At 39.4% G+C, this 26440-nt stretch overlaps 2 protein-coding genes across 4 annotated transcripts in view; one reads left to right on the top strand and one right to left on the bottom strand.

Annotated features, from left to right (window-relative positions):
• Window positions 1-594, top strand: part of NME7 (NME/NM23 family member 7) — a 174155-nt gene extending 173561 nt beyond the window's left edge. For all 3 annotated transcript variants that reach the window (XR_012475596.1, XM_074221960.1, XM_074221959.1), the window contains one exon: window positions 305-594. Coding sequence is in view for 2 of the 3 variants with exons in the window: in XM_074221960.1 (XP_074078061.1) it covers window positions 305-337 (33 nt within the window). In the remaining variant the exon portion in view is untranslated. The remainder of the gene's footprint in view (window positions 1-304) is intronic.
• ATP1B1 (ATPase Na+/K+ transporting subunit beta 1) lies at window positions 403-23863 on the bottom strand. The gene is made up of 6 exons (XM_074221961.1): window positions 23679-23863; window positions 18783-18911; window positions 7770-7925; window positions 5726-5910; window positions 2767-2847; window positions 403-1838 (listed from the first exon to the last, which is right to left on the bottom strand). The coding sequence occupies exons 1-6, from the start codon at window positions 23773-23775 to the stop codon at window positions 1572-1574; spliced, it is 915 nt and encodes a 304-aa protein (XP_074078062.1). The 5' UTR covers window positions 23776-23863; the 3' UTR covers window positions 403-1571.
• Between the last annotated feature and the right edge of the window lie 2577 nt (window positions 23864-26440).

Genomic DNA, 26440 nt, shown 5'->3' with positions numbered 1-26440 from the left:
CGTTTCCCATCCTGGATGTGAGGCTGAAATTCCGGCTCAATTGTATGAGTCTTGTGCACCTGGAGAATGACTTGGAGCTGACTTTGCCTCGTTTAAAAATAAGTTATTAGCTTTTTTCACAAAGGAAAAGTAGAGACTTGAATTGTGAACCTAAAGGTAGAATGAACTGTAACTCATTTGTGGACCTCAGCCTGATCCCAGTTTTTAAAAACAAGCTAGTTTTTTTTTTATTATATTTATGTGTCTTATACTAAGAACCCTGTACTTTCATAGGAACCACTGAAAATTTGTATTTGTCTTTCAGGTTCAATATTTTTTCAAGATCTTGGAAAATTAGTGATATTGAAGATGAATCAGTAACAAAGTGGAGCCTAAGAGACAAGAGCAAAGCACACACATAAATAATGTGTTCATTCATTTATTGTCCATTGTTTTAACCTGACTGAATACAAGATCAACAAGAGCACTGTACTCCTGGCAATTATTACATATGTTAGAACATAGATTTTGCACTTTAGACAACATTTAACACCAGTCTATGGGGTACTGCATTGCTTTTTATAAAGTTCAAAATAAAGATTTATTTTCAAACAAGTGACTTTGGTTTATTTCATACATTACACTTTTTCTTGCAGAAAAAAATAAAATTGTACAACTGCATAAATATAAAATTCTTCCACCATGAAAATGGTTAAAACATTCATAAAGACACAGCACCAGCATGTGATGCCTCCAGAGAAAGAAAGGAAAAAAAAGATAGAAAGAAAATATACAAAGCAAAATAATTAGCCCTATCACCAGCCAAAGTGATAGTTGAACCCAGGTCTCATACACAACTTGAAAACATACTGGAGGACAAGGGAAGAAATGTAGAGACAGCATTCAATACAAAGCACAATACAACCCATCACCTTTTTTTTTCTTTAGCTTCACTTAAAATTCAAGGGCAATTTCCCCTCCCCCCTCCCTGGATAGTCCTCCCCCCTCCCTGGAAAAAAAATTAAATTAAATAAAGCTAACATCACAGGAAAAGGCTCTATGGAGTGTTGTTAAATATGCTCATAGATGGGCCTTTATCTCTAAAAGAGCAAAGCAAAAAAAGTACCATGCCAGTTTTATCCCCATTGAGTATTTACACCTTGGACAGCAAACCTTGCTCACATAAAGTAGAAAACAGATACAATAAAACATGGCTTGAAAAATGACCAGAGTATGCACCTATAGTACTGTACACTAAATAAAATACACAAGGCAGCAATACTTAGGGGCCAGAAACACTGCTTACTACAAGTCAGTTATGGAATCATAATTTACAGTAAAAATGGGCACGTCCCAAGGCTCAATTTTTGTTTTTTTTATTTTGTCATTTACAGTAGAATAAATATTTTGTTGCTATTGCTACACTTTAAATTTACATTCTAACCTAGTAAATGCAGAAAGCTAGTGTAAAGCATATAGATTAAGTGTAGGTCCCATACGTATGACAGTTTGTTCAAGACTAGTAGGTTTTTGTTTTTTATAATTTTTTTTAAACTTTTTTAAATGGCTAGGGGGGAAGATTGTGCTTGTGATCAGCTGCTCTTTATTTCAAATTTTACATCAAAGCGTCCCTGAAAACGATCTTTTTCACTGTAGCCGATGTTTTCACCATATGCCTTACACTCCACGCGCACTTCTGTGTCAGTGGTAAGGTTGGTAAACTGCACTGCCAAAAGGGGCTGCAGGTACTTGGGCTGCAGGAGTTTACCATAGTATGGATAATATTGCAGTGGAAAACCAGAATAGCCACCCAAACCAAAGTATTCCACAATTCCAACTTTATCCTTATCATCTTCTCTCTAAAAATAAGACAGAAATATTTTAATCATTGGCACACTTTAACAATCACCCACTGGTATTATCATTCTTACTTTGCAAATGTGGCAATTGAGCCCAAGGCAGATTTCCCACTTGTACAAGCCCATATAATTTGTTCATGACAACCTCAGACTAAAAACCCCTCTTTTAAATCCCATTCAAGTTTCTCTGCCACATTTCCTTATTTAATTTTTTTTAATGATAGCTATTCTCACCTAGTATATGACTGTGTGAGATGAATACTAAGAAGGAAAATATCAAAATCTAGAATGTTCTTTGAAACATTGCATGCATTTGAAATCTTTCCATATATAAACTCATCTGTTCTCTTGCATCTTCCCATAATCCACAGTCATTATGACTATGACAGAGTTGGGGTAATGTTTTTCTTACTCTACCATTAATTTGGACTTGCAAAAAAAAAACCAACTTGATAGCTCCCCCTATTCATAAAGGCTAAAATAAACCAATGTCTATTTGTTTAGGTTCTGAAGTAAAACATCCTTGTTCCAACTTTGACATTTTGGGTTTCTTTAAAAGCACACCCTGATACCTAAAACTTAGAAAATTGAGTTGGGAAGCTCCTTAGAAATTATCTGGTTCAAATTCCTTTCTGATTGTTGATCTTATTTAATTTTCTCCACCCTGTGTGAGGTAGAAAGTATTCTTTCTGTGTGGACCTTTGGAAAAGGCAGTGGCTTGCTCTGAATCACAGACAGGCCTAACCTAGATTTTTCTGGCTAAATCTGCAGAAATGAACACATCATAAATGCAATTCAGCTAGAAACTGTGAAATAGTAAAAATCAATATTCTGCTAATAAATGTGTATCAGACTTAATATGACAAAACTCAGTCACTCTTATAAATTATTAATAACCCTGTTTCCCCAATAATTCTGCACTTCTTACCTTGCCAGCACAATGAACAGGAAGCACATAGGGATTATATCGTTGCATCAGATCCTTCTCCAGGGAATCATTTTTTAGAGGCTAAAAGCAAAATCCATATAGATCAGTAAGACATTAGATTTATAAACATTCTGAATATACCCATTTTAGTACCACTCAAGAGAGTGGTGTCAGTTTGTGTTAGCTCAGATGGTAACACATATTATAGTTGGCATGTTGAGATGGCCAAGGAAAATGGTTTTGTTTTTCCTTCCAAATACTTGAAATGGTTCTATGATTTGCTTAACATGAAATGACAGGCATTTCACAAATTAAAAATGCTGTAGGAAACCTAGACCCTTTATCTTGTGTACTTTCAAACCTAAGATGTGGTGATTGGATCATGAATTAAGAGCTCAGCAGGAACTTAGAGGTCATCCCTTTCATTTTACACGTTAGAAACTGATGTCCAGTGAGGTCAGGAAACTTGCCCAGAAGCCACACAAAGAAGAAGTAGGGGTCAAGCCCAGATTTATAACTGAGAAGACTCAGAGCTGTAAGCAACCTTTATGACTTTCTAGTCATTTTACAGATTTAAAAAACAAAACAGCAGCAAAGTAAAATGACTTGTCCAAAGTGGGATTAAGTCCAGTAATATACTATCTCATTTCATACACTATTTTTGCCAAAAAATTCAACGGAATCCAACAGAACAGGGGCAGCTAGGTGGCGCAGTGGATAAAGCACCGGCCCTGGAGTCAGGAGTACCTGGGTTCAAATCCGGTCTCAGACACTTAATATAATTACCTAGCTGTGTGGCCTTGGGCAAGCCACTTAACCCCATTTGTCTTGCAAAAACCTAAATAAAAAAAAAAAAGAATCCAACAAAACAAAAGTCAAAACCCAGAAGCCAAAGCTTCTTCCTCATGAGGAGGGCATCAACATGAGAAGCTTACATTAGTAATGGTGTATTTTTGGTAAAAGTCTCCAGAACCTTCTGCCAGCCCTACATTTAAGTGTAAAATGTAAATTACTATGAAGTTACCGATCTATTCTCAAAAGGAGCAACAGATATACTCACAACAGACAATGAAAAAATTACAGTATTTTGTCTTTTCTTTCCATTGCAAGGCCAAAAGCAATAACAAAAATTCAGTGTATTTATAGTTAAGTGACAGAAGGAATGAGAAAAAGGCAGCAAGGAAGTAAGTGGAAATACATTCTACTGGGGAAAAATATAAATAATTTTCTCAACAAACCATGCTATGTGGACTGAGCTGGGTATGAGCCAATAGGGAATTCTAGATCAGGTGAGAACTCTCACTGGAGTTTAAAATTCCATCCATTATTAAATAGCATAATTTATTAAAATACCTAATGTTCAAGAACTGATATAGGACTGTAGTCTCTGAGGAGTAAATGGAATTAGTAGTTCAGTTCTCACTCCTATTTATCCTTCATTAGACCTGACCTTTATTCAGTATTCAATTCTTTAACTGGTTTATATTTGTTATGTTTATTCTGATAATTATTGTCTTCCTCTTCTATTGAGCCATTCTAAGCAGAATATCCTTTACAGAAGAATATAAAAGTTGATGCAAGGTGTAGCCAATATCAATTTTGCCTCCAGTGACAGGAATAGGGTTTGGATACATGCTCAATACATTCCATTTCTATGACTTTCTTTTTTTAAATCATTCACATCATATGTTTTATAAAAAATAATCAATGGCAAGCAGTAAAACACAGAACATAAGTGCCAGATCATCAAAATGAAGTGGATTTTAGTGATGTAACAGTTTGTGGGGCTAATAACTGGTTTTTAATGGTCTGCCCTTGTCAGAATTAGAAACATCTTCCAGTGCCATATTCATGAAACTAATTCAAAAAGAGGAAATAGCCTCTTGAAGATCTGCTAGAGAAAATTATTCAAGCTCCCAGGGGAGTAGCAATCTCATGAAGTTGGAGAAGCATTTTAATACCAAAGGAGTAAGCCAAAGATATATTTTTCCTTGTGTGAGATCAAAGGCTTACTACATATTTGTATCGTCTTCATTTTGCAGTGGTATTTCCATTCCTGATAGTCCTTAAATTTAGAATCATGAAGAAAACAATGTGATATGATATGTATGACTTTGATGGGACCAAAAATATGAAGACGATCCTAGAGATTGGTTGCATTCTGAGAGTAAATGATATTGCCACAGAGATCTGTAATAATATCATTGATATGTTTCTTACAACAGTGTAAATCATGTTTTTCCCATCCTGTGTGACTTGTTAGCATTCTCCCTAATCATCCCTTGGATGATATACCCAAGATGCTTAGAGATCTTCCTCTCTAGGTCTTTTTAAAAAAAATATTTCATGGTATCAGTGGAGCATTTAAACTATCCCAAGGATAAAAACACTATCATCTAAACACAAACACCCACTTATGAGATTTTAACAACATTAATGTTTCACATTTAATTTTTTTTAATTGTAAAGTCTTATAAAACTAGTGTTGAAAGGGATATTGCTGCTCATCCAGTTCGACTTCGTCATTTTAAAATTAAACTGAGGCCCAGAAAACCTGAGAAATTTGCCCAGTCACACAGCTAGTTGGTGTCTAAGATGGTCCTAGAACTCTAGTCTTCCAACCATCCATCAAATGCTGATTCTACCATACCAATATTTGCCATTCTAAACACTGAACAAAATTCCATTTAGGGGGAAACAGGAACACAGGTCTTAGTTCAAAATATTTTTACCAATGGAAAACTGACTAACAGCAACAATAATCAGGGATAACCATGATGAAAATGATGCTCTCAATCATATTAGAGCAAAAGAGCCAGGTACAAGCTTCAAATGTGACCGATTCTGTAGCTCAGACAGTCCCCCTCACACCTATCTGAATTTTGTCCTATTAGGTTGCCTACATAAATAGGCTACCTTTGGTGTCTACATTTGCTTTAGAGTTTAGAGGATTACTTGCCCTAGGTTTGAAGGCCAGGACTCGGTTGAGTTTTATGATGATGCAAGGTTTGCCACTTGAATAGCCAAAGGTTTCATCCATTAATCCAGAGCAATTGCCCAGCCATTCCCGCTTGAACCTGCAGACTCTCTTCTTTCCTTGTTCATTATTATATTCTCCTCTTTCCTTGTAATCACTTGGCACATCTAAAACACAAATGTAAACACAGAGCCATTAATTTTCCCCAGGAGCATTAGAAGAAAGGGGGAAGAAAAAGATCTTCACCTATAACTAATTCTACTATGATAGGAATATTTCATTTTATCAGATAAATGAATCATGACTCTTTTCTAATGTACCTCAAAAGTAGTCACCTTGTCTTAATTTAAATATAGCTGTATAATTCACCTTCCCACAACTCATTCCATATTTAGATAGCTCTAATTATTTGGTAGTGTTTCCTCAAAATGAGCCAAAAATGGGGTATGTTGTAGCTTCTATTCATTGCTCCTAGGTCTGACATCTGAGGCAATCAAAACAAACTCAATCCCTCTTCTGCATAATGATTCATCAAAGACTTGAAGAGAGTGACCACATCTTGGGATACATTTTCATTTGTTCAGATTAAATATCTTCAGTTCCCTTAACTGACCATTTTAGTTGCCTCACTAACCTCTCTTAGCTTGTTGATGTGCCTTCTACAATATGGACCCCAGAACTTAGTACAATATTCCAAAAATGGTTTGCCTTGGTCAGACCATAGTGGAACTGTCATTTAGTCACTACTTAAAAGGGTGTCAATCCACCAAAAACTTGCCCCCAGAGGTAACAAGAGGATTTTTCAAAACTATTGGGGCATAGATCAGCTTGATGTGCCTGCCTGGGACAGAGAATAATCTATCTTTTTTTTTAATTGTTTTTCTCTTGTTTTAATAATGGACTATCCAACTATTTATACATAAAACTGGATGAGATGCAAGATTTGCCCAGGTTCACAGTTTTTAAGACAGAATCATTAGAAATAATCAGGAGACTAAGAACATATTGGTTAAAAAAAGAACGTGTGGCCTTGGGCAAGCCACTTAACCCCATTACCCTGCAAAAATCTAAAAAAAAAAAAGAGAGAATCTCCCTTAAATCTGTGTCCTTTAGTGTTTAAGAGAGTCATTCAGTTGTACCTTTTCACCAACTTCTCTCTGTGCCACTACTTTTTTGGGGAGCCACTACAGTTTTGGAATCAATCCTCACTTAAAAAAATGACAATTTATTATTTTTAGGTTACACCTTAGTATCTAGCAAGGGACACAAATCTTCAGAAAAGATAAATGAGCATACAATTTGAATGAAAAAAATGATTCTGTAAGTTAAGGCATGTATTGGCCAAACATGAGCTCTCCCTGTTGTCTTAAATATTCAAAATGTATTATCAAAGACTGTTAGAAACTATAAGGAACCTTAAAGGCCATTTAAGCTCAACCCTTCAATTTGCAAGAAAGGAAACATAAACAGTCCTTAAGTAACTTGTCCAAGGTCACAGCATCATTGAATGGATAAGCTAGTACTACAAATCCCAGTCAATTGGTCACTTCACTACATTACACATCTTTAATTTTATCTGCTAAGAAATGACTTTAGGCTTTAAAAAGTCTTTCAACTATTAGAATTAACAGGAGATCTGTTTGATAGCCCATTTATAGAAGTTAAAAATGATTTCCTTTTATGTAATCATGCTATATTTCTCATCAAATAAATCCTATAAATCTAAATTAGTCCTCATTGATGCCATTAGAAATAAGTAGGCATGTAATAAGTGTTCAATGTTTCATTTTGTTTTTTAGAGAATTAGGAGAATTGACATCATGTAGATTTTCGAGAGTTTCTTAGGCGGGTCTGAGAAATAGCAGATTGAGAAATACATACTCAACATGGCTCACCATATTTCCCACAGATATCTCAAACAGTTTACTGCAGGGGTCACAATGACCTCTATCTCAATCAGTAAGTCAACAAACATGTGAGAGAAAATGAATCATAAATCACATTCAAAACTGTACAAATTACTTACCACCACAATCCTCAAAATCTAATTCATCCTTCTGGGCTACTTCTGTATATTTTTCCAGGAATCGGTTAAGGCTCACCACATATGCACTAAAGCTCTGGGCATCACTTGGACGAAAGGAAATTTCAGTCTTTTGGATTTGAGGGATCTGTGTCAATCCTAGATAGGTGAAGGAAGGTTGGGGGAAAGAACCACAACAAAAGTCATGAATAGAAATGCAACTATCAACTTAATTCAAAAATATACTCTCTACCAGAACATTTTACTTTGCTTAAATCATTCCTAGGCTATAAGTCCCACCTTTTCTAGGAGACCTGATCAAACTAACCCCAAAACTGTTCCCTCCTGCCTCTGAATGTCAATGATTGTATGTGTCCTTGTCCTTGGGGCTTAGTAGAGTTTGCTTCTAATCATTGAGAGAGAGAGAGAGAGAGAGAGAGAGAGTGTGTATGTGTGTGTGTTTTGGGGGGAAGGAAGATGGAGAAGTAGAGGCAATCCCCTGTAAGACTGTAGGTCCTTCAAGAGGAGAAATCCTGTCAAATCTTTGTATGCTCCACATTCAAAAGAATGCAGTAGATGTTCAATAGATGTTTGTGAACTAATACTTAAAGAAGTTAAAAAACAACTTCCTCCTAGGTTCTAGGTATCACATAGTCCTCCAACTAGGATCAAAAGATCCAAGGAGATAAGTATGTATAGCATGAACCATCTCAGAGAAAAAAAATAACATTTATCCCTCATTGAGCATAAAATTCAACCTCCAGACTTATTCTCAAGAACTTTGTAATGGCATAGTGATAAGAGATTAAGAATCTATATCAGTATTATAGAACTGGACATTTATAAAATATGTTTCAAGCTTTTTGGAAGGATGTTATCTGTTGGGAACCATTGTGTATGGGAATACTCATCACCTGGTGCCTTTGAGCATCACAACCTTGTTTTGCTAAGTACCACAGGAGAGGGAGTGGATTAGAGACTGGAAAGGTATCTAAGCACTTTAATTCTGGTAAATAGATGAAGCACTTGGAGAAGATGGAGTACTTGTCTCCTTTGTAATCCTTGTCTCCTGCCCCTCCTTCCTCTCGCCTGGGGAATATTGAAAGAGTCCAGAACTGGGACTCTACAGTTATCTATGTCACAGTATACATGGATCAATAATTCCAGCAATTAGAAACACTAAATTCTAATTGTATTTTTCATATTATCACCACTTTGTTATCTGTTGTACTGTATCAAGTTCACCATGACCAAATTTTACTAAGGCTCTTGTCCTCCAGAGATGGAGAATCTAGGGCTAAATATACAGCTATAACCACAAGGGTAAGAAAACAATTGAAAAGATTATTTCTTCCAAATATAATTGATAAATCCATTTTGCTATATAAGTGTCATATATGGATAGAGACTAAAGTTTTAAAAAGAAATTAGAATATTAAGAGAAGGGACAGATAGAATGAATGAGTGAGGTGTAGATCAAATCAAGGGAAGTGAGGTATTTTGGGGGGTTTTGTAGGACTGCCAAAGAGAGTAATTGGCAGACCTACAACAAAGCCCCAGTAGACTGGAGGACTATGATAGATATGGGGAATCCAGTAATGATGAACTTAAGGATAGTTCATGTAAAATTAAAAGTAGATGATAGGTATGGATGATGATGTTGATGATATTGGCTTAATATCTTCCTGGGATAGGGAAGCTAAGCACATCACATGAGTCAATGAATAATAATTCCTCATTTGGAGTTTAATTTGTTAATATCTAGGTGGTGCAGTGGATAGAGCACTGGCCCTGGAGTCAGGAGGACTTGAGTTCAAATCCTGTCTCAGACATTCAATAAGTACCTAGCAGTGTGACCTTGAGCAAGTCACTTAACCCCAATGCCTTGCAAAAAAGACTGGCTTAAAGGAGAAACATGTAAAGGTAGACACATAGCCCTCAGAATCATCTATATAGGCATTAGAATAATCCATCCTGGAATATAGTATTAACTTGGAGTCTGAAATAGAAAATGAAAAAGTGACTTTTGATAGATCTTCTGAATTGTCCAATTAAGGATACACCAAAAGATATATAACAAAAGCACCCAGAAACACAGGAGGCAGCACAAGTGACAATTATAATTATACCTTTAAAAAACAAAGATAAATGACTGTGTGTGTGTGTGTATGTATGTATCTGTCTGTCTGTAGTTAAGAGGTGTGTTCATTCCCAACCCTACTTCAGAGACATCAAAGAGGATCAGACTGAACAAACTTTCTTTGGCCTCAGCAAGAAGATAACCAGTGACTTGATTAAGTGTAGATACTAGAGACCAAGAGGAATAGAAGATAAAATGAGTTAGGTGAAGAATAGTTAGTGAAAAAAATCCTTGAAGTGCATATCAGAAAGCTTGCATCTGTTCAAGGATAGAATGCTTTTTTTTTTTTTTGTAAAGAAATTGGGATTAAATGAGTTGCCTAGGACCACTTAGCTAGTAAGTCTGATTTGAATTTAGGACCTCCTGACTCCAGGAATGTTGTTCTATCTACTGCACCACCTAGCTACCCTCAGCTAGTATGCTTGTGGTAGTAAAGGACTGGAGGAAGATTAACTGTTTGCTAAGTAGATGATGCAAACCGATCACACCACAATAGTAGGATTGGTCTAGCCTGGGAATTAGGAAGTGATGGAAAGCAAAAAATTGAATTTAATAGAGTACATGTTAATGAAACTAGAGAAATACAGTCCAAATATGCTGCAGTGAAATTATCATGTAGGGAGTCAATTCAAAGTAGAGTTCTTCCATAGTTCTCTTTTTTTTTAAACTTAAGACAATGGGGTTAAGTGACTTGCCCAAGGTCACACAGGTAATTATTACATATCTGAGGCTGGATTTGAACTCAGGTCCTCCTGACTCCAGGGCCAGTGCTCTATCTACTGTGCCACCTAGCTGCCCCCCGGTAGTCTTTCAATAGTATAGGCAAGCACCAAACAGGGTAAACATTTATCAGTAAGATAGTTTGTGTAAGTCTAGAAAGTCTCACCTTAAATAGACAAACCAGTGTTAAAAAGCTTCAGGGAAATTGTATTAAACATTAATGATGAAGTCATTATTATTATTTTTAAAATATACTACTTGCAAATTCACAGAGAGACAGTAGATAACCTAGAAAAAGTAGGTTAAAAATAGTCTTCTCCTAACCAGGATAAGGAGAGGGATAAAGCAATATGGAATAAGCACGCGAATCCCAGCCTCTTTCCAAGACTTCTTAGTATTCATTTGTCTGATCATAGCTATTCTTTTCCTTTTCCTTGACTCCCATTTCTGAATCTTCTCCTGTTCTATTTCTACTCCCTATGATCATGCAGCCGTTTCTTTCCCTCACTGAGGATAGCCTCAGAATTCTCCCTTCTGGCAGCAAAACTGACACCCCCCCCCAATCTGTTCTCCCTTACCTAATCACGCACTCAAGTAGGGTGTCTTAGTTACGAGATAAAGTATTTTATACAATCATTCTGAACAATAAAGAAAATCCCATGTCTTAAAGGTAGTTTCTCAAAAGTATCAAATGTCTATGATTAGATAAGCTACATGTTTGGGTGATGGACATTTGAGTTGGGGTGGTGGTAGCAGGTGTGCTTTCAGAGAAGGAATTCATATGTATGATACCCACATATCAAAACTTTTTTAGTATTCATGAAACACATTTGGATTCCATAATTGACCTTTGATGGATATTCAGATAAAATCATAATTGCTTTCTTACAAAACAAATATTGCATATAAATAGGAAATAGAGAATTAGATCTTCTACACACACACAGATACATACACAAACACACAAACACACTCATTACATTTTCTGGATACTTCTGTTTTGTTTCCCTCTCTACTCTTCACTCCTTAAAGTTGTTACTTGTATCACTGGACAAGGATGAACTTTGTTTCCAACTGTACTTCCTCGTAGCCAAAGATAGCAGAACATCCCATCACAGGTTTGTGGCTTCGGGTTATATTCCAGGAAGTGACTTAACCTTTTCTCTCTTGAAATCTCTTTGACTTCAAATTGGTCATAGTAGGCTATATACAATTTAACTCTTAATTTAACAATTTTACCTTCCACTACCTTGAAGAACGAGAGAATTCTCAACCTTTCAACCCTCCTTCTTGATTTCTTTCAAGACAGTTCAAGAAAAAAAAAGGGGGGGGAAGGAAGATGGTTTCTTAGGTCAGAAAGGTATCATTTCTAGTTAGCCTTCTTCATACAGCGGCAATTGTTGGGATTACTGTGTGGGTATCATGCATATTGTTCTGTATTGTCCTTTTAACAATGAATAACACAATTTCATTCTGGTTCACAGCTATTGGTGCACTTTACATATCATCAAATATTCTAGTAGACACCAGTTTCCATACAGTCTTCTAGAAATATAAAAAATAAAAATGGTACAGAAGGCAATCAACTTCTGATAAATTAAAAACAACATATAAGACTGACACTATGATGTTATCTGATCTCAGAAGTGCAGTGTCTTTAACCATTGTAGTCATTTCTTGTTAGACCTTTGCTTCCAGTTGTATTTATTTCTTTTTCTTTTTTTTAGGTTTTTGCTAGGCAATGGGGTTAAGTGGTTTGCCCAAGGCCACACAGCTAGGCAATTACTAAGTGTCTAAGGCCGGATTTGAACTCAGGTACTCCTGACTCCAGGGCCAGTGCTGTATCCACTGTGCCACCTAGCTGCCCCCAGTTGTATTTATTTCTAACAAAGTTTTAAAACTTTAGTCTTTTGGCACAAAATCTTACTGAAGTTTCAGCATTGGGGCTTATATCCCAATTCATGTAGGGAACATATATGACACAAAGCAACCAAAGTATCTGCCCAGAGTTCTATGGAAGCTATCTGAAAAATAAGAAAAACCCTATCCACAGTCCTTTCTCTGGAACCTATTTTAAAAAGGAGGAAGTTTTTCTTCATATTTCATCTAAGTCACTCTTGCTATAACTGAGTTCTTGCTATACTAAGTTCTTTCTTCCTTAGACAGTTATGCTGACCATTTGCTACTGGATGTTTTTCATTCCTGGAGATTTTGTGACAAACACTTTGATTTTATGATAAAATTATCTGTTTATATAATTTAATAGAAAAAGTGGTCTAGGTGCTACAAATGGCAGACTTTAAGATCCTATACATGTGGTTTAAGATGATTTAATAAAAAGAGTGCAATTTTATTTTAAAAAATACATAAAAGAACCAGCAACTTTATAACTTTAATCAATAGATTTTGCCCATCACTGGATTAAAGGGCAAAACCTAGAACAAAGAAAAGAATTAGAAAACATTTTTTTCAATATTGAATGGATTCATTTACTAAGTAGATAAGACCTTGAAATAAGATTCCATATTGATAAGAAATGTGATGTGGTTCATCTAAGCATTTAGGTAGTAAAGGGATACTTCTCCAGCTGGAAGACCCAGGATAATTCTTGTTTCTTTCTTCCTCCCTCCCACCTCACTTTATCTCTTGGTTAACCTATAATCAGGCAGAATCTTATATCTGATAAAAGTATTTTTTGATGGACAGAATAAACACAAATTGAGCTATTGGTGGGGGAGGGTATCTTCTACTTTACTTTTACTTTACTTCTACTTTTATTAACACTGTTGAAGCAGTAGCTTGGCTTTCCAAAATAGATTGATCTTGGAAAGCAAGTTTAGTCTGTGGATCCCAAAATATTTCAGATGAGTCATTAGTCCAGAATCCTTGAGAAAGAGAGACTAGTATTTTATCCCTATTTTCAGAAAAAAAAGTAATTTTTTTCTGCTGCTGATTCCCACAGCCAAAGTGAGTTCAAGATCAGAGTGGATGGTGGTTGAGCAGGTTAAGAACTCGGACTTCCCATTCCCAAGATCATCACTCAGGCAACTTCCTAAAAGAGTTCATACTAGCAACCATTGCACCTTCCTCGGTCACAAAATAGTATGGATGGACTAATGTTCACACCCCTCCAGGATTCAGGGCATGAAGGGAAGAAGCAGCTTGGATATTTTGATGGGAGACAATCAAACTGCCAAATTACAAATCAATAGATTTTAATAGGAGACAAACAGCTCAGTGAGATTTCAAGACCAAAAAGGAGTCAAAAAATCATAAGAACATTTGGACATTTTTTGAACTTGCCTTTTGGAACCTACTAGAAAAAGGAGAAGTCAAAAGGAGGGGTCTTCTTTCTCAGTTGTGGTTTGGCAATCCAAAATGTTAATGGGAAGAACTTTTAAATTACTATCCTGGGTATTTTATGGACTTAAGCTTAGCAGTATATTTAGATTTAAATCATAATACATGAGTATTTAATAAGTCTATGTAAAGGGATTTGAACTGTAAAAATTTTGTCAAAATAATATACTTTAAGAGATGAAATATTTCACAATCAAAAGGGAAGCAGGTAAATAAATTTAGAATGCTGGTACAATCTACTCCTCTTCTGGTACTCCAACATTCCCCTTCTCCCTAAATCTGATTGCAAGTACAAAAAATGGTAGAATTTTGACCATTTTAAAATGGTATTATTAGGCTCCCTTATAATCAACAGACAAACAGATAGACACACACACACACACACACACACACACACACAGACACACACCTACCACTGTGTGCAAGGAAAAGGAGAATGTACTATTGTTTGTTACCTGCTTACCAGGAAGAAGGTAAGCTTGGATTCTCCCCTGTAACTATTGATTGACATAAGTGACCCATCCTTTCATTCCTCTCTGGTTACATGAGCTTAGTGCCAATCAGTATCAGTAAGGAAGCCAGCTTTTTCATTATATTATTATTTCACAGGAAGATGAGTGAGCAAAGCACCATTTAAAAACAAAGACTACTTTTACTCCCCACCCTAACTCTAGCCCAAATTCAATTTTCTTATAAATGAGTCAATGCAAGGTGACTTCCTTTCTTCCTTTATAATTAAATTTGGTGATTTCAAAAGTGAAATCAAAAACACCCAACAACCCTGATTAGCAATATTCAAGTTACAAGTGCCCAGGAAATACCAGAAAGAATCTTTAAAATGTAAAAGACCATCAGAAGATCTTAAATTTTAAAAGGACTTAAAGCATCTTGACAATTTGATTCATTTTCCATAAAAACAATCTGCCTGAATGACCACAGCCCCAGGAAATCTTTATAAAGAACAGGGTACTTACAGGAAAACAGACAATACCAAAGAGAGAAAAAGAAAGGTAGAATGGCCTAATCTGTGACAGTCCGCAGGTAAGGCGGAATGTGACCTGCTTTGGGGGATGCCATAATAAGGATCTAGGAGTACTGTTGCCATTTCAGTCTTTTCCTTTACCTCCTAGTAAAAGCTAAGGAGACTGGCTTTGCTGAAGGCTTCATACTAATTAAAATAGGAAGGAAAGATTATATATACAGCATCCCACATTTTAAAATCCTTTTTCTTCAACTGCTACCAGTCCCTTCAGGATTCTTCCCCTGAAGCTCATTCCTACTCACCCATTATTGGAAGTGAAGTCTTTCTCTCCAGATTTTCTAAATATTTGCTATGGATCTCTTTTCTTTGCCCCATCACACCTCATCTTGAATTATTATATTTCCTAGGGTATGCTATATTCCCTCCCTCTCACATTCCCTGTCAAATAAAACATGCTTCTTGAGGCAAAAATAGGTTGTTGGTTTTTTGTTTTCATTTTCATATTTCTGGTCTTGTGAATAACAGGCACCCAAGTGTTCAGTTCATTGAATTTATTATTTCATAGTCCTGTACTGTAATTTTCCTCATAAAGAATTGGAATTATTTTTAAGTCATGTTTGTCCTCCTTTCCAGTTTTATTTCATCAGCCAATCCATCCCCTGAGGTGTGTAGTAGTGACATTTTAGTTGGGCAAATAATATAGATTCATTGACCCACATAAGCCAGAGTTGCACCAAACAAAGGCTGTTATCTAATTAGGATTTCATTTAGATAAAAGAAATCAAATTATAAAAGGTTCCAGGGCATAAAATGCAGAAATATAACATCAAACAAGAATAAGGCTGAACTGTTATTAATTTCCCCGACTCATTTTTATTTTAGAATACCTAAAATTTAAATTTTAAAATTGTGTTTTTCTTGTAAGTCATCAACATTACTCATCATAACAACCTTGTGAGATAAGATGTGGCAGGTGTTTTAACCAAGGCTGAGAGAGTAAGACAGACAGCTAACTAGTATTAGTTTGGGGGCCTTAGTTTTCTCATCTGTAAAAGTAGAGGATTCTTCAAGGTCTCTTTTGGTTCTGCTGTTTTTTGGTTTGACCTGAAAGCCGCCAGTAGAAGGCAGTGTCTAGTGTGGAAAGGTATCATATCACTAAAATGATAACCTCTTCTGATAGATCCAGCAGTCCCATTTCTTGATGGTAAAAACTTTTGTCCAGCTTGGGCTCCTTTAACAGAAATCCATCATGATTTTAAAAGGTTTATTGTGGTCAAGGGTAGAGGGGATAGAAAGGAGGAGCTAAAAGAAATTAAGCTAGTAGGAGTAGAGAAAGGGCAGGATTTCTGGGAAGCCTTTTTCCTCTGACTCAGCCCAAAGGACAGGAATGCATATTTCCATGATGAGCCATTATCATTCTTTAGAGAAGTGAGGCTTTGTCAGGTCAATCCCATCTGCTTCAGGGACACTAAATTTAGGTGCTAAGACCTAGTCTTTTGGAAAGGGGCCGCCGGGAGAGCTAGTTTGGAAGGTGTGTAAGTTATGGCCAAGGTCATTTGTTCACAGACAACACTGATCCTTGTTAAAGACTCCAAACTTTGTGGCATGTCATTTTTAAATTTGATTTCTGCCAAAAGTAATATCAATGTGAATTTTTACCTTGGAAAAAAAATTCAAAAGGGCTTATACATCCAAGAGTTATTCTTTTTAAGTCAAGGTAATAAGGGGAGGGGGAGAAGGTTGGTTTTGTGGTGAATTTTGATTCAATCTGCAGTAAAGAATTAAATAGAGGCATTATTAAGCTAAAATTCCTGACCAAGTTTAGCTTCCTGTACAAGAATTGCTAAGTTGTTTCATTACTGAATAATGGTTTATTGAATGATGGTGGGGAGGGAAATGAAAGCGTTACATAAATGAAATGTTATTAACATCATCATCATCACAACCTGAAATTACTAAAAGTCACAAAATGCATGGTGTATTTTTTTTAACATGGAGTTCTATGTCATGTGAATCTGCTCTGTTTTATGATGTGCTGCAGAATATCAAAATGTTTTGTATTATTTTTGAAATACACTTTTTTTTTGGCAAGGCAATGAGGTTAAGTGATTTGCCCACAGTCACACATTTAGGTAATTATTAAGTATCCGAGGCTGAATTTGAACTCAGGTCTCCTTACTCCAGGGCCAGTGCTCTATCCATGAAAAACACTTCTTTTTGTGTGCATCGGAAGGCTTTAACAATTGGCATAAATCAACATGTATCTCATTCACACTATTTTTTACCCCCGCCTCAATCTCCTTTGACTCAAAGTTAGCCCCATTGACAAATAGCTTTTTTAAAAATTAATCTTACAAATCACTGGAATCAAATCATTTGGGAATAGATGCTCTGAGCAGTGTAATAGTGTTTGTCACCTGCAAAAATATTAAGTTGCTTTCTCAAAGGGACTGTAAAATTTTTATATCTCTCCACCTTTCACAAGAATGAGGACTCTGATTTTACTGATTTTCCTCGACGAGCTTTCTGTCTTGGATAGGACCTTAAAGAGCAATCTTTCTTTTGACAGCTAAGAAAATTGAGGCATAGAGATATTCAATACCAAAACTGAGATCACACATCAAGTGTCAGGCACTTGAACCTAGGTCTCCAGATGAGCAATCCAGACTGCTTTCCACTATACCGAGTTATTTGTTCATATCCAAAAACCAGACAGTGTGTAATAAGACTGCGGTAATCAGTAGGACATTTGATCTAAGCGACTAGTCTGCCACAGACACCCTCAAGATTGTCACCTAAATACCACTGTTATTAAAAGTGCCTGAACCATGTTCCAGAAAAAGTATCTAGAGAACAACTCATTACTGGGTCACTGTAAGGCAGCTTCAAGGTCATTTGTAATGTAGGAAAGCAGCAGTTACAACACTCCTCCCCCTTCTTCAGAGTCCTTCCTATGAAGGCTTTTTAGCAAGAGCTGGGCAAAATGAAAATCTGAGGCTCTAATGCTAATTGATCACCTCTGCTCCGACATCAAAGGCAGTGAGCGATCAGTATATATACATATAGATAGATATAGATATAGATATAGATATATAGATGGATATAGATATATAGAGATAGATAGATACATAGATACATAGATACATAGATACATAGATAGAGATAGATATCTTAGTTTATAGCCAAAGGCATTTTACAACTACTTTGGATGTATGCTAGAGTTTGGCATTATCAAAATGGTGGGGACTTGGGAGAAGAACAGAGAATAGCAGGTAGGAGTGGAGAAAGACCAGAGAGTGCTTGGCCTTTTGTAGGACACTCATCCTTTCTACCCAGGATGTTCAAGTGTCAAAAGAGAATAGTTAATTAAATCATTAATATCCAATAAATTGTGTGGATAGATCCAAGCCTGGCAAAAGAAGTTAAAGTCAAAGGTTCAAAGTCAAAAAGCAAATAAAAAAGAAAAAGAAGATCCAAAGCCAGGAACTGTAGCTCCCAGCCACTGTAGGAGCTAATCTTCAAAAGGTTTACTTGCTCTTTTCCCCTTAAACATTTCGAGGTTTGAAAGTGAAATATTAAAATTGTTTATTAAATTATGATGAAAAGTAGGCAAGAGGTTGCTTTCTCCATCTGTGGACTATAGCGATAAGATTTCCTAGTGAGTTAAGACATTGCAGTGCAGAGTGATCACCTTCTTATTTAGCCATGAAGCATTGCTCTTTCTCCTTTCCAGAGGTCATTAAAAATTTTAGGACTTTTAAAAAATAGTTAACTCCCCATACTAGAAAATTGAGCTTAGTAGTTTTTGTTTTACCTGGTGGTGCTACTCGATCCTGATATTTAGGTTGGAATTCACTGATGGTGAGCAGCATTACTTGGATGGTCCCAATGAATATGCCAGCTAGGCACCCATAGAATATTAGGTAGAAGAGGAGGATCTTAACTGCAAAAGAACAGACAAAAACATAAATGCTTTGATGCAGTCACATGTCTCAGAATTCAAGTCTGATCTCCAGCTGATGAATGAACTTCCTCATTGCCCTTCCACCCCGCTCCCACTGAGGCATCTGTGCCAAGACAGGAAAGAAAAGAACAAACTTTCCCAACTCATTCTAATGTGGGGGTGGGGGGCAATGTATTAAGGGGGTGGGACCATTCCAACTGGGTGAGCCAGGCGGTCAGTTGTAATATCATGTCTACAAGAGAATTTGTCAGAGACATTTAGACAGGACCCATCTTTGTTCTTGGGCAATTCAGTCATTTAATGCTTTAAATAAAAAATGTCACCCTTTAAAAGTGGCTGTAATAAAAACCTGGAACTAGTTTTCAATGCCACAGCAATGTCCTTTTAGTGTGAGGAGAAATCTTCCAGAACACACTTCAATTTTCTCACGAAAGGGGTTGGACTAAATAATCTCCAAGATCTCTTCCACTTCTAAACCAGAAATACTATGACTTAACTTCCTTTGTTTACTAAATATATATATATATATACATATATATATATATATATGTATGTATGTATATCTCGAATATTTCTTCATGCTAAAACTGCTACACTTGGGAACCTGTGCTTCCTCAAAATGAAATACTGTTTCAGCTTCTAGGACAGAGGTTCTTAGTCTTTTTCTTGTATATCATGGACCCAAAGACACAGAATAACGATTTTAAATTAAAAAGGTAAAAATACAAAGTAAACCTCTTCTATAGAAATATACATAATATATACACACAGTATTATACATTACATGTATATTTCTATATAAATTATAAACTTATATTTCATAGATTTGTTATATTTGGCTATATGAATATGGATATATGCATATACATATACCTATCCATAAAACAAGTTCAAGGACTACCAAGGAGGTATAAAGCAAGAACACAGATCCAAAAAAAGCCCAATTTAATGTTCTTCAAATATTTGATCTTTGTCACCCACAAGGTTCAATGTCCTTCTCCTCAAAGAGACAAAATAAAGGGGAAGGGGACATTTATAGTGAAAATAGCCTTTATATTTAACTGTCCAGTTAATAATAATCTTGCTTATTAAAAGAGCAAGAAATGGCTTCAGCATTTTTCACCTTCCTGTTTTTTCCAGCCATAAAATAGTATGGAGGTCAAAATAGCTGCAGAGGCACAATTGAAGCACATTGAGTGGAATGAAGCTATCAGTTACTGGTTTACAAGGATTATCTCCACTGATTAACTGCATAGTAACATGCTGTACTAGGCATCGCCAGGCAGTCTGCAGTAAGGCAAAGAAAGCCCATGCCAAAAGACTCCATGCTAATAGGGAAGTAGTAATAAGTGAGAAAACAAGGGAGACAGAAGATTAAGGGAGGAATCGGCAATAGGGTGTTGGCAGAGGGTCTACGGGATTTCCATTGGTTGTGAGTGTTCCCATAGCTCTTTGAGGACAAAATCACAGCTGAATCTTGGGCAGGAAAAATAGGATCAAAAGACAAGAGTGAATGCTCGCTTCTATGTGTTTTCTTTTTAGCTGCCTCTTAGTGGGCAAGAAATAGCACAGAAAAGTAATTTTAAATTGCTTCTGAATGCAAAAGGGGGTTATCAGAAGAGAAAGACACATGCTACCCTAGCACTCAAAGGGTTAAGCCCAGTATTCTGTATCCAAGCAGCAGTAGGCAAATGGTAGTAACATGACGTCAAGAGAGATTTGGAAAATTTTTCCAGGGAATGCTCCTAGGAGGTGCAAGGAGAGTTGGTGTGGCCAATCCTAACAAGATGTCTCTTTTTTAGCTCACCTCAACATAGAATTCTTACAGGAGTCCCACTTACCTTTCCCTAATATTCAAGGCACAATATTATTCATTGAGTAGGATACTGATACCTAAAGGTAAAAACCTGCCAAGAAGGTACATAATCCTTCTAGGCTGAACACCCCATCCAGTCATGTTATAAGTAAAGCAATGTACCTCAAGAACAAACAGCTCTTTCACCTAAAGTTGTCTGGATGCACACACACACACACACACACACACACACAGAGGAATGAGGAATTTTTGTTTTTTAAGGACATTATTCAGTAGATCTGTCATAAGGGTACTAGATTATAGGCTAGAATCTAGTCCTGATACCTTCAAAGGAATGTCTTCTGTGAATTACTCAGGAGGGGGCTGATTCAGTTTGGAAGGGGTGGAGGGATTGGGGGGGGGGGGTCAAACCAGCTGTGGATTGTAGCAGGAAAAAATAACCAACAGAAGTTTTGGGGGAGAATGCCCTTTATGGGCCTTAAGCCATCGGTGATGATGATCTAGCATCTGGCCTCAGCTGCAAAAGAAAAGAAAAAAAAAACTTCTACCCTGTACTTACTGTTATTTAATAGAAATAAGAAAAGCATTTGATGATTTAAAGGATCTTTTTCTTTATGTTTCTGTGATTCAAGCACATGAAAACCTCTATCCATCTTGGTGAAAATCTAGCTACAGGTAAAAATGAGCCAAGGGCATTTTATCCTCTTCCCAAGGGCATTCATGTTTAACTAACAGCTTGAAAAGATAGTTTCATCTGTTTAAAACAAATGGCTATCTTTTTCTTGGATATCAAGGGAAAGGGGGTTAAATTTGCATTTCTTTTCTCCCCCTCCAAAGGGAACAGAAAAAATTGCAAACATATTAAGTATTTATATTTTTCAGCTTCCCCCAATCTAGAACATAGTATTGATACACACATAGTTATATACCACCATGAATAAATAGATATATGTTTGTATCTATCTATATCAAAATGCATCTATGGTGTTGTTTTCTCATTAGGTTGGCTTAAAGAATTCGCCATTCCAAACCATATTACCTTCTAAATCAAATATTATTCTAAGAAGAATCATAGAAAAGGAATGAGGAAAAATAATATATTAGTGGGAGGGTAAGGACCACTAGAAAGTTGCGTCTAGACAATCTGCTGCATTTCATATCTCTTTTGATATTCCTCAATGGGCAGGTATGTGTGCCCTTGCTGTCTTCCTAGGAAGGCAAGAAACCCAGGGAAGAGAGATCAGCATTAATGGGGAGAAGGGCTGGGTTAATCTGTTGTGTACCTTAGTGGCCTCACTCAAGTTACATCTAGTTGCTAGGTGATGGCTCTTTCAAGGAGCTGTTCACCATAGGCTTTCTTGCTTCCTTTCAACCTTACCCTTAGCTTTCTCTGCCAAGTATTTGTGTTTTTCCTTTCAAACTGGGTAAAGAAGAAGCAGAAGGTTGTTTTTATTCAGGTAATTTACCTTTTCTGTCCCCCCCCCAAAAAAAAAGAAAAGCAAAAACGAAAAAGCCCATCTCTCAAAGTCCTACATTTTCCTTTTTTCCAGGGTTACTGTTTCCTTGTGACACCTTGGAACCAGGTTTCACCTTGACTAACCTTGGAGTGTGATGCATTATTAACCCTTTGCTTTCAAACTAATCTAGAGAGAGAGAGAGAGAGAGAGAGAGAGAGAGAGAGAGAGAGAGAGACCTACTACCAGCTGCATTCATTTTTGAAATGGTTTTCCTTCCATTTCAAAATGTCAGCCAAGCACCTTGTTTTCCTGACTCATTCTGCTGCTTCATCCCACAGATCCTCCCATCTAAAGACACTGCATCAGTTCCTATCAAGGATTTGGTGGTAGCGGTGATGCTGATATTGGAGAAGGAGGGGGCAGTGATGCAGGAGGGGGGAGTTCCCTCCTTCTCTCCCTCCCTCCTTTCTGGGCCGCAGTCACGACTCATAGATTTGACTACAACATGCCCTTCAAAATGACCTTTTTCAAAAAAAACATGTCACCCTTTCCCATAGCGGAAGAAGAAAGATTCAAGGTGTCTTATTTTCATAGAAAATTGCCTATTCAGCTTAAGCAACAGGCTAGCCATACATTTTACCTGTATTTAGACTTAAGGAGATATTAACATACTTAAATATAATAAAAATATGATTCTCTGCTGTCCTTATGGTTATTCCCTAAACAAGCTTTTCTCCAAAATTTACCCAAGATGCTAATTCTGTTCACATCCACTTAATCTTTAGAAAACAGCAACAACAGATTTTCTCCATAATCCCATTTCTGAGTCAAGGTTCAAATCAGTGTCCTGACATTGAGAAACCCCTAGGGCAAGTCATTGGGGTGGAGGGGGGGGAAGTCTCTAAAGCCATTATGATGAAATACTGCAGTATGGAATCTCCATACTGTCTCCTCTACTCCTTCCCTCTTTCCAGAAGCACATTTCCAGATTAAAAGAAGAAAGATGTTACAATACACTCCTATCCTAAAACAGACCCTGCATTGCCTCCATAGATGCTCTGCCTAATCTCAGGCCAAAACCATCTTTATTTTTTTTTCAGAGGGGGAGGAGGAAGGGACCCTGGGAGGGGGGGGGTAGGTTATAGACATCAGAAAAGCCTGCAAGGAGAGCAAGCTATGGTAGTTTGCCGGTTATGGTGATGGCCACCGGCTAGCTCCCCTTGGCTGGCATGCTCGCTCGCTCTCTAGCTCTCTCTCTCTCGCTCGCTCTCGCTCTCGCTCTCTCTCTCTCTCCCTTTCCTTGCCTTGTACAAGGGATGACAAGTCGGGGACAGGCAGAATGGCCGAGCCCGGCTGCAGCTTCGCAGCCGGATCAGCCCCGACCCGCCCCCCCCCAGCCCCCCGCCAGATGCAGCAGAGGGAGCCGCAAGGTCTGCGATGGGGGGAAGTGGGGGGCCCGGGGGGGGGACTTACACCAGCTGCCGCCGGTCCTGCCCAAGAACTCCTTCTTCTCCGAATTCCAGATGAATTTCTTCCAGCTGCCCTCTTCCTTGGCTTTGCCGCGGGCCATGGTGGCGGGTGGTCAGCGGGCCGCCTGGGCTGAGCCGCTGCCTCGAGGACCTTCCGACGCCGGAGCTGCCGCTCGGGTCCCCGGGCCGTCCCCCTCGGCCGGGCGCTCTCCGCAGCCTGGACGGACGGGCGGGCGGGCGGACGGACGGGCTGCGCCGCTGCCGCTGCGGCTCCGACTGCGAGCGGGGAGGTGGAGGTGCTGGGCAGCGCAGGAGCCCAGGCAGAAAGAGGGAGGAGGGAGAGGCTCGGAGGGAGGAGGAGGAGGAGGAGGAGGAGGAGGAGGAGGAGGAGGGCCGGACTCCGGAGGCGGGCTCTGGGGCTCTCTCTGCTTAGCCACGCGCTCAGGCCCTCTGGGGGTTAGCAGGCACCGGGGGCCCCCGCTGCTGTGGGGGGGGGCTGCCTCCTTCCCCCACCTCCTGGGACCCCTGCAGAAGCCGGGGCGGGGGGACGCTGGCAGCAAGGCGGGCAGGCGGGCCGAGAGAGTGAGAGAGGCTCGGGGAGCGCCCCCCAACCTTTACTATATACCGCGCCGCGGGGTCCCCGGGCCCCGCCCGCCTTGGGCCGGGCTGGCCAATTGTCAGGCTGAGGGAGGTGGGGCTTCTTGCCCGAAGGGGCGGGCATGGGGCTGGCACAATGGAGCGGAGGAGAACCGGAACGTTTAGGGGAGTTGGGAGGAGGCCGGGGGGGGGGGGGACAGCCCAGAGAGAGCCCGCCCCCCAGCTCGGACCCTCCCCCAGCCAGGGGCCGGGCAGGGGAGGGGAGACACCTGGGTGGAGGAGTTTGGCCGGCGCTGCGCCTGCCGCAGTCAGAGCTGCCACCTTGCAAGCGCTCCCTGGGCCCGGCCTGGCAGCCCGCTGGGGGGGGGGGGGGGGAGGCGGCCTCCCCTCCCCCTCCTCTTCCTCTCAGCCCCCAGGAGAAGGTCACCCCAGGACGCTTCTCCACTGCGGGGACTCTGCCCCCCCAGCCCGGGCTTCTTCCTGCCCTCCCCTCCAAGTCCTCTCTGGCCGCTCCCTGCACCTGCTGCCCTCTGTAACCTCGCGCTCCCCACCCCTGGGAGGGCGACCCTGGCCCTTCCCCAGTCACCCGGAGCACGCCTGGCCCCGGGCCTTCCGACTAGTCTGTGCCAAGCACCCACGGCCCAACCCCCACCCCTTCCCTCCCCGGACCCGGCAGCCCACCCCCAGGAAACTGCATCAAGGGCGCTGCCTTCTTTTGAACCTGGGCAGATGCGACACCGGACTGGCCCCCAAGGAACTTGGAGCCCCGCTTTTGGTGCTGCATTGCATTTTGTTTTTCTGCTTGAGGCGGGAACACTGTCCTAGCAGGATGGGGAGAACCATTGCTAAGTCACACAGGAAGCCAAGGGCCCCAGCTTGGGCTCCCCCTCCCAGCAGGAGCCCCTTCTCCCTTCTGCACTGAGGAGTAAATGGCAGGTTCACCTATTTGTCCCAGAACGGTGACACAGCAGAAACCTGATTGGTTGATGGATGGAGGAGACCCTTTCCCGGGGGGGTGGGGGGGTGGGGGAGTGGGGGAGGGGCGCCCAGGCCCAGGCCTGATCGCTGGCCCCTGAGAGTGTCTCAATGGGACACCCTCCCCAAAGTCACCTTGCTGCAGTTCAGTCCAACCTTGAGCTCTGAAACAGCCTTCTGGATCCCCTAAGGTTTTGGAAGGTTCTGCAGGACTACAACTGGGAGACCTTGGGACCGGGAGGAACCTGAAAAGTCCTGAAACTTTGGGGGCTGGAAGCTGCTCAGTTTGCCCCCTGGCAGAGAGTTTTGCCTGCTGATTTGTGCACTCTGACTCCTTTGCAGGTAACCACTAGAACAAGACATTGCATACAAATGAAGCCGCCACCCCCAGCTCTGCCCCTGCAGTGTTTATGTTGGAAGCTCCCCAAGTTGATGGTGGGAACGAGGCAGGAAGAGGCTACACCTGCAGAGACCATTCCCTCCTCCTCCACCCAGTTTTGCTGGGTTCACTTAGAAATTGCTTCATGGGGGAGTTCCCAAGAGGACAGGTACCAACCAGAGAAGGAGAGAACATGTGGGCAGAAGGGCAAGGTCAGCAGGGAAAGATTACCAATTGAAGGGGTGATAGAATATATGATGACGATTGGAAGGTACAGAGTTAGGCCTGGCATCTTGCCTACTGTCTTTTTGCCCTTCTTAATCTCCTCCTATTTCCCTTCCCTCTCCATTTTTTTTCCTTCAAGGTCAAGGGCACCAATTCATTTTCTCTTCTTCAATGACAGAGGAAAAACACATGGTAAAACAAACAATGGTGAGAGAGTCACATAACTAAAGAACTTAATTACTTTTTTTTTTAGAGGAAAGGGAAAAGTGGGGGGGGGAGGGGTAAAAAGTTCTTCCACAGTTCTCAAGACCTTGGTAAATAATGGAGACAAGTGGAGTAATCCTGTACAGACAACAGAATGGATGAATTCATAAAACAAAACATATTTTTAGCCCTTTCTATTTGCAAAGCAGTGTGCCAAGCACTGACAACTAGTTAGTATAGTAATAGTTGACATTTATGTATCTATTTAATGTTTGAAACTCCTTTACTTATAATATAGGTGTTATAATTATTCTGATTCCTATCTTACAAGTGATGAAACTGAGACATAAAGTGACCTATCCATAGTCACAGAGTTGTCCATTTAA

This window comes from Macrotis lagotis, chromosome 2 (genome assembly GCF_037893015.1).
Source record: "Macrotis lagotis isolate mMagLag1 chromosome 2, bilby.v1.9.chrom.fasta, whole genome shotgun sequence".
Taxonomy (NCBI): Eukaryota; Metazoa; Chordata; class Mammalia; order Peramelemorphia; family Peramelidae; genus Macrotis; species Macrotis lagotis.
Note: the sequence above shows the minus strand (reverse complement) of the source record. Positions and strands in the feature narration are given on the sequence as shown.

Coding starts and splice junctions, on each gene's coding strand:
- ATP1B1 (XM_074221961.1), bottom strand. CDS start 23,775: ATGGCCCGCGGCAAAGCCAAGGAAGAGGGCAGCTGGAAGAAATTCATC. Junction 5,911..7,769: donor AGATTTTGAGGATTGTGGTG/GTAAGTAATTTG, acceptor TTTGTGTTTTAG/ATGTGCCAAGTGATTACAAG. Junction 1,839..2,766: donor CTGTTCATTGTGCTGGCAAG/GTAAGAAGTGCA, acceptor TCTTATTTTTAG/AGAGAAGATGATAAGGATAA.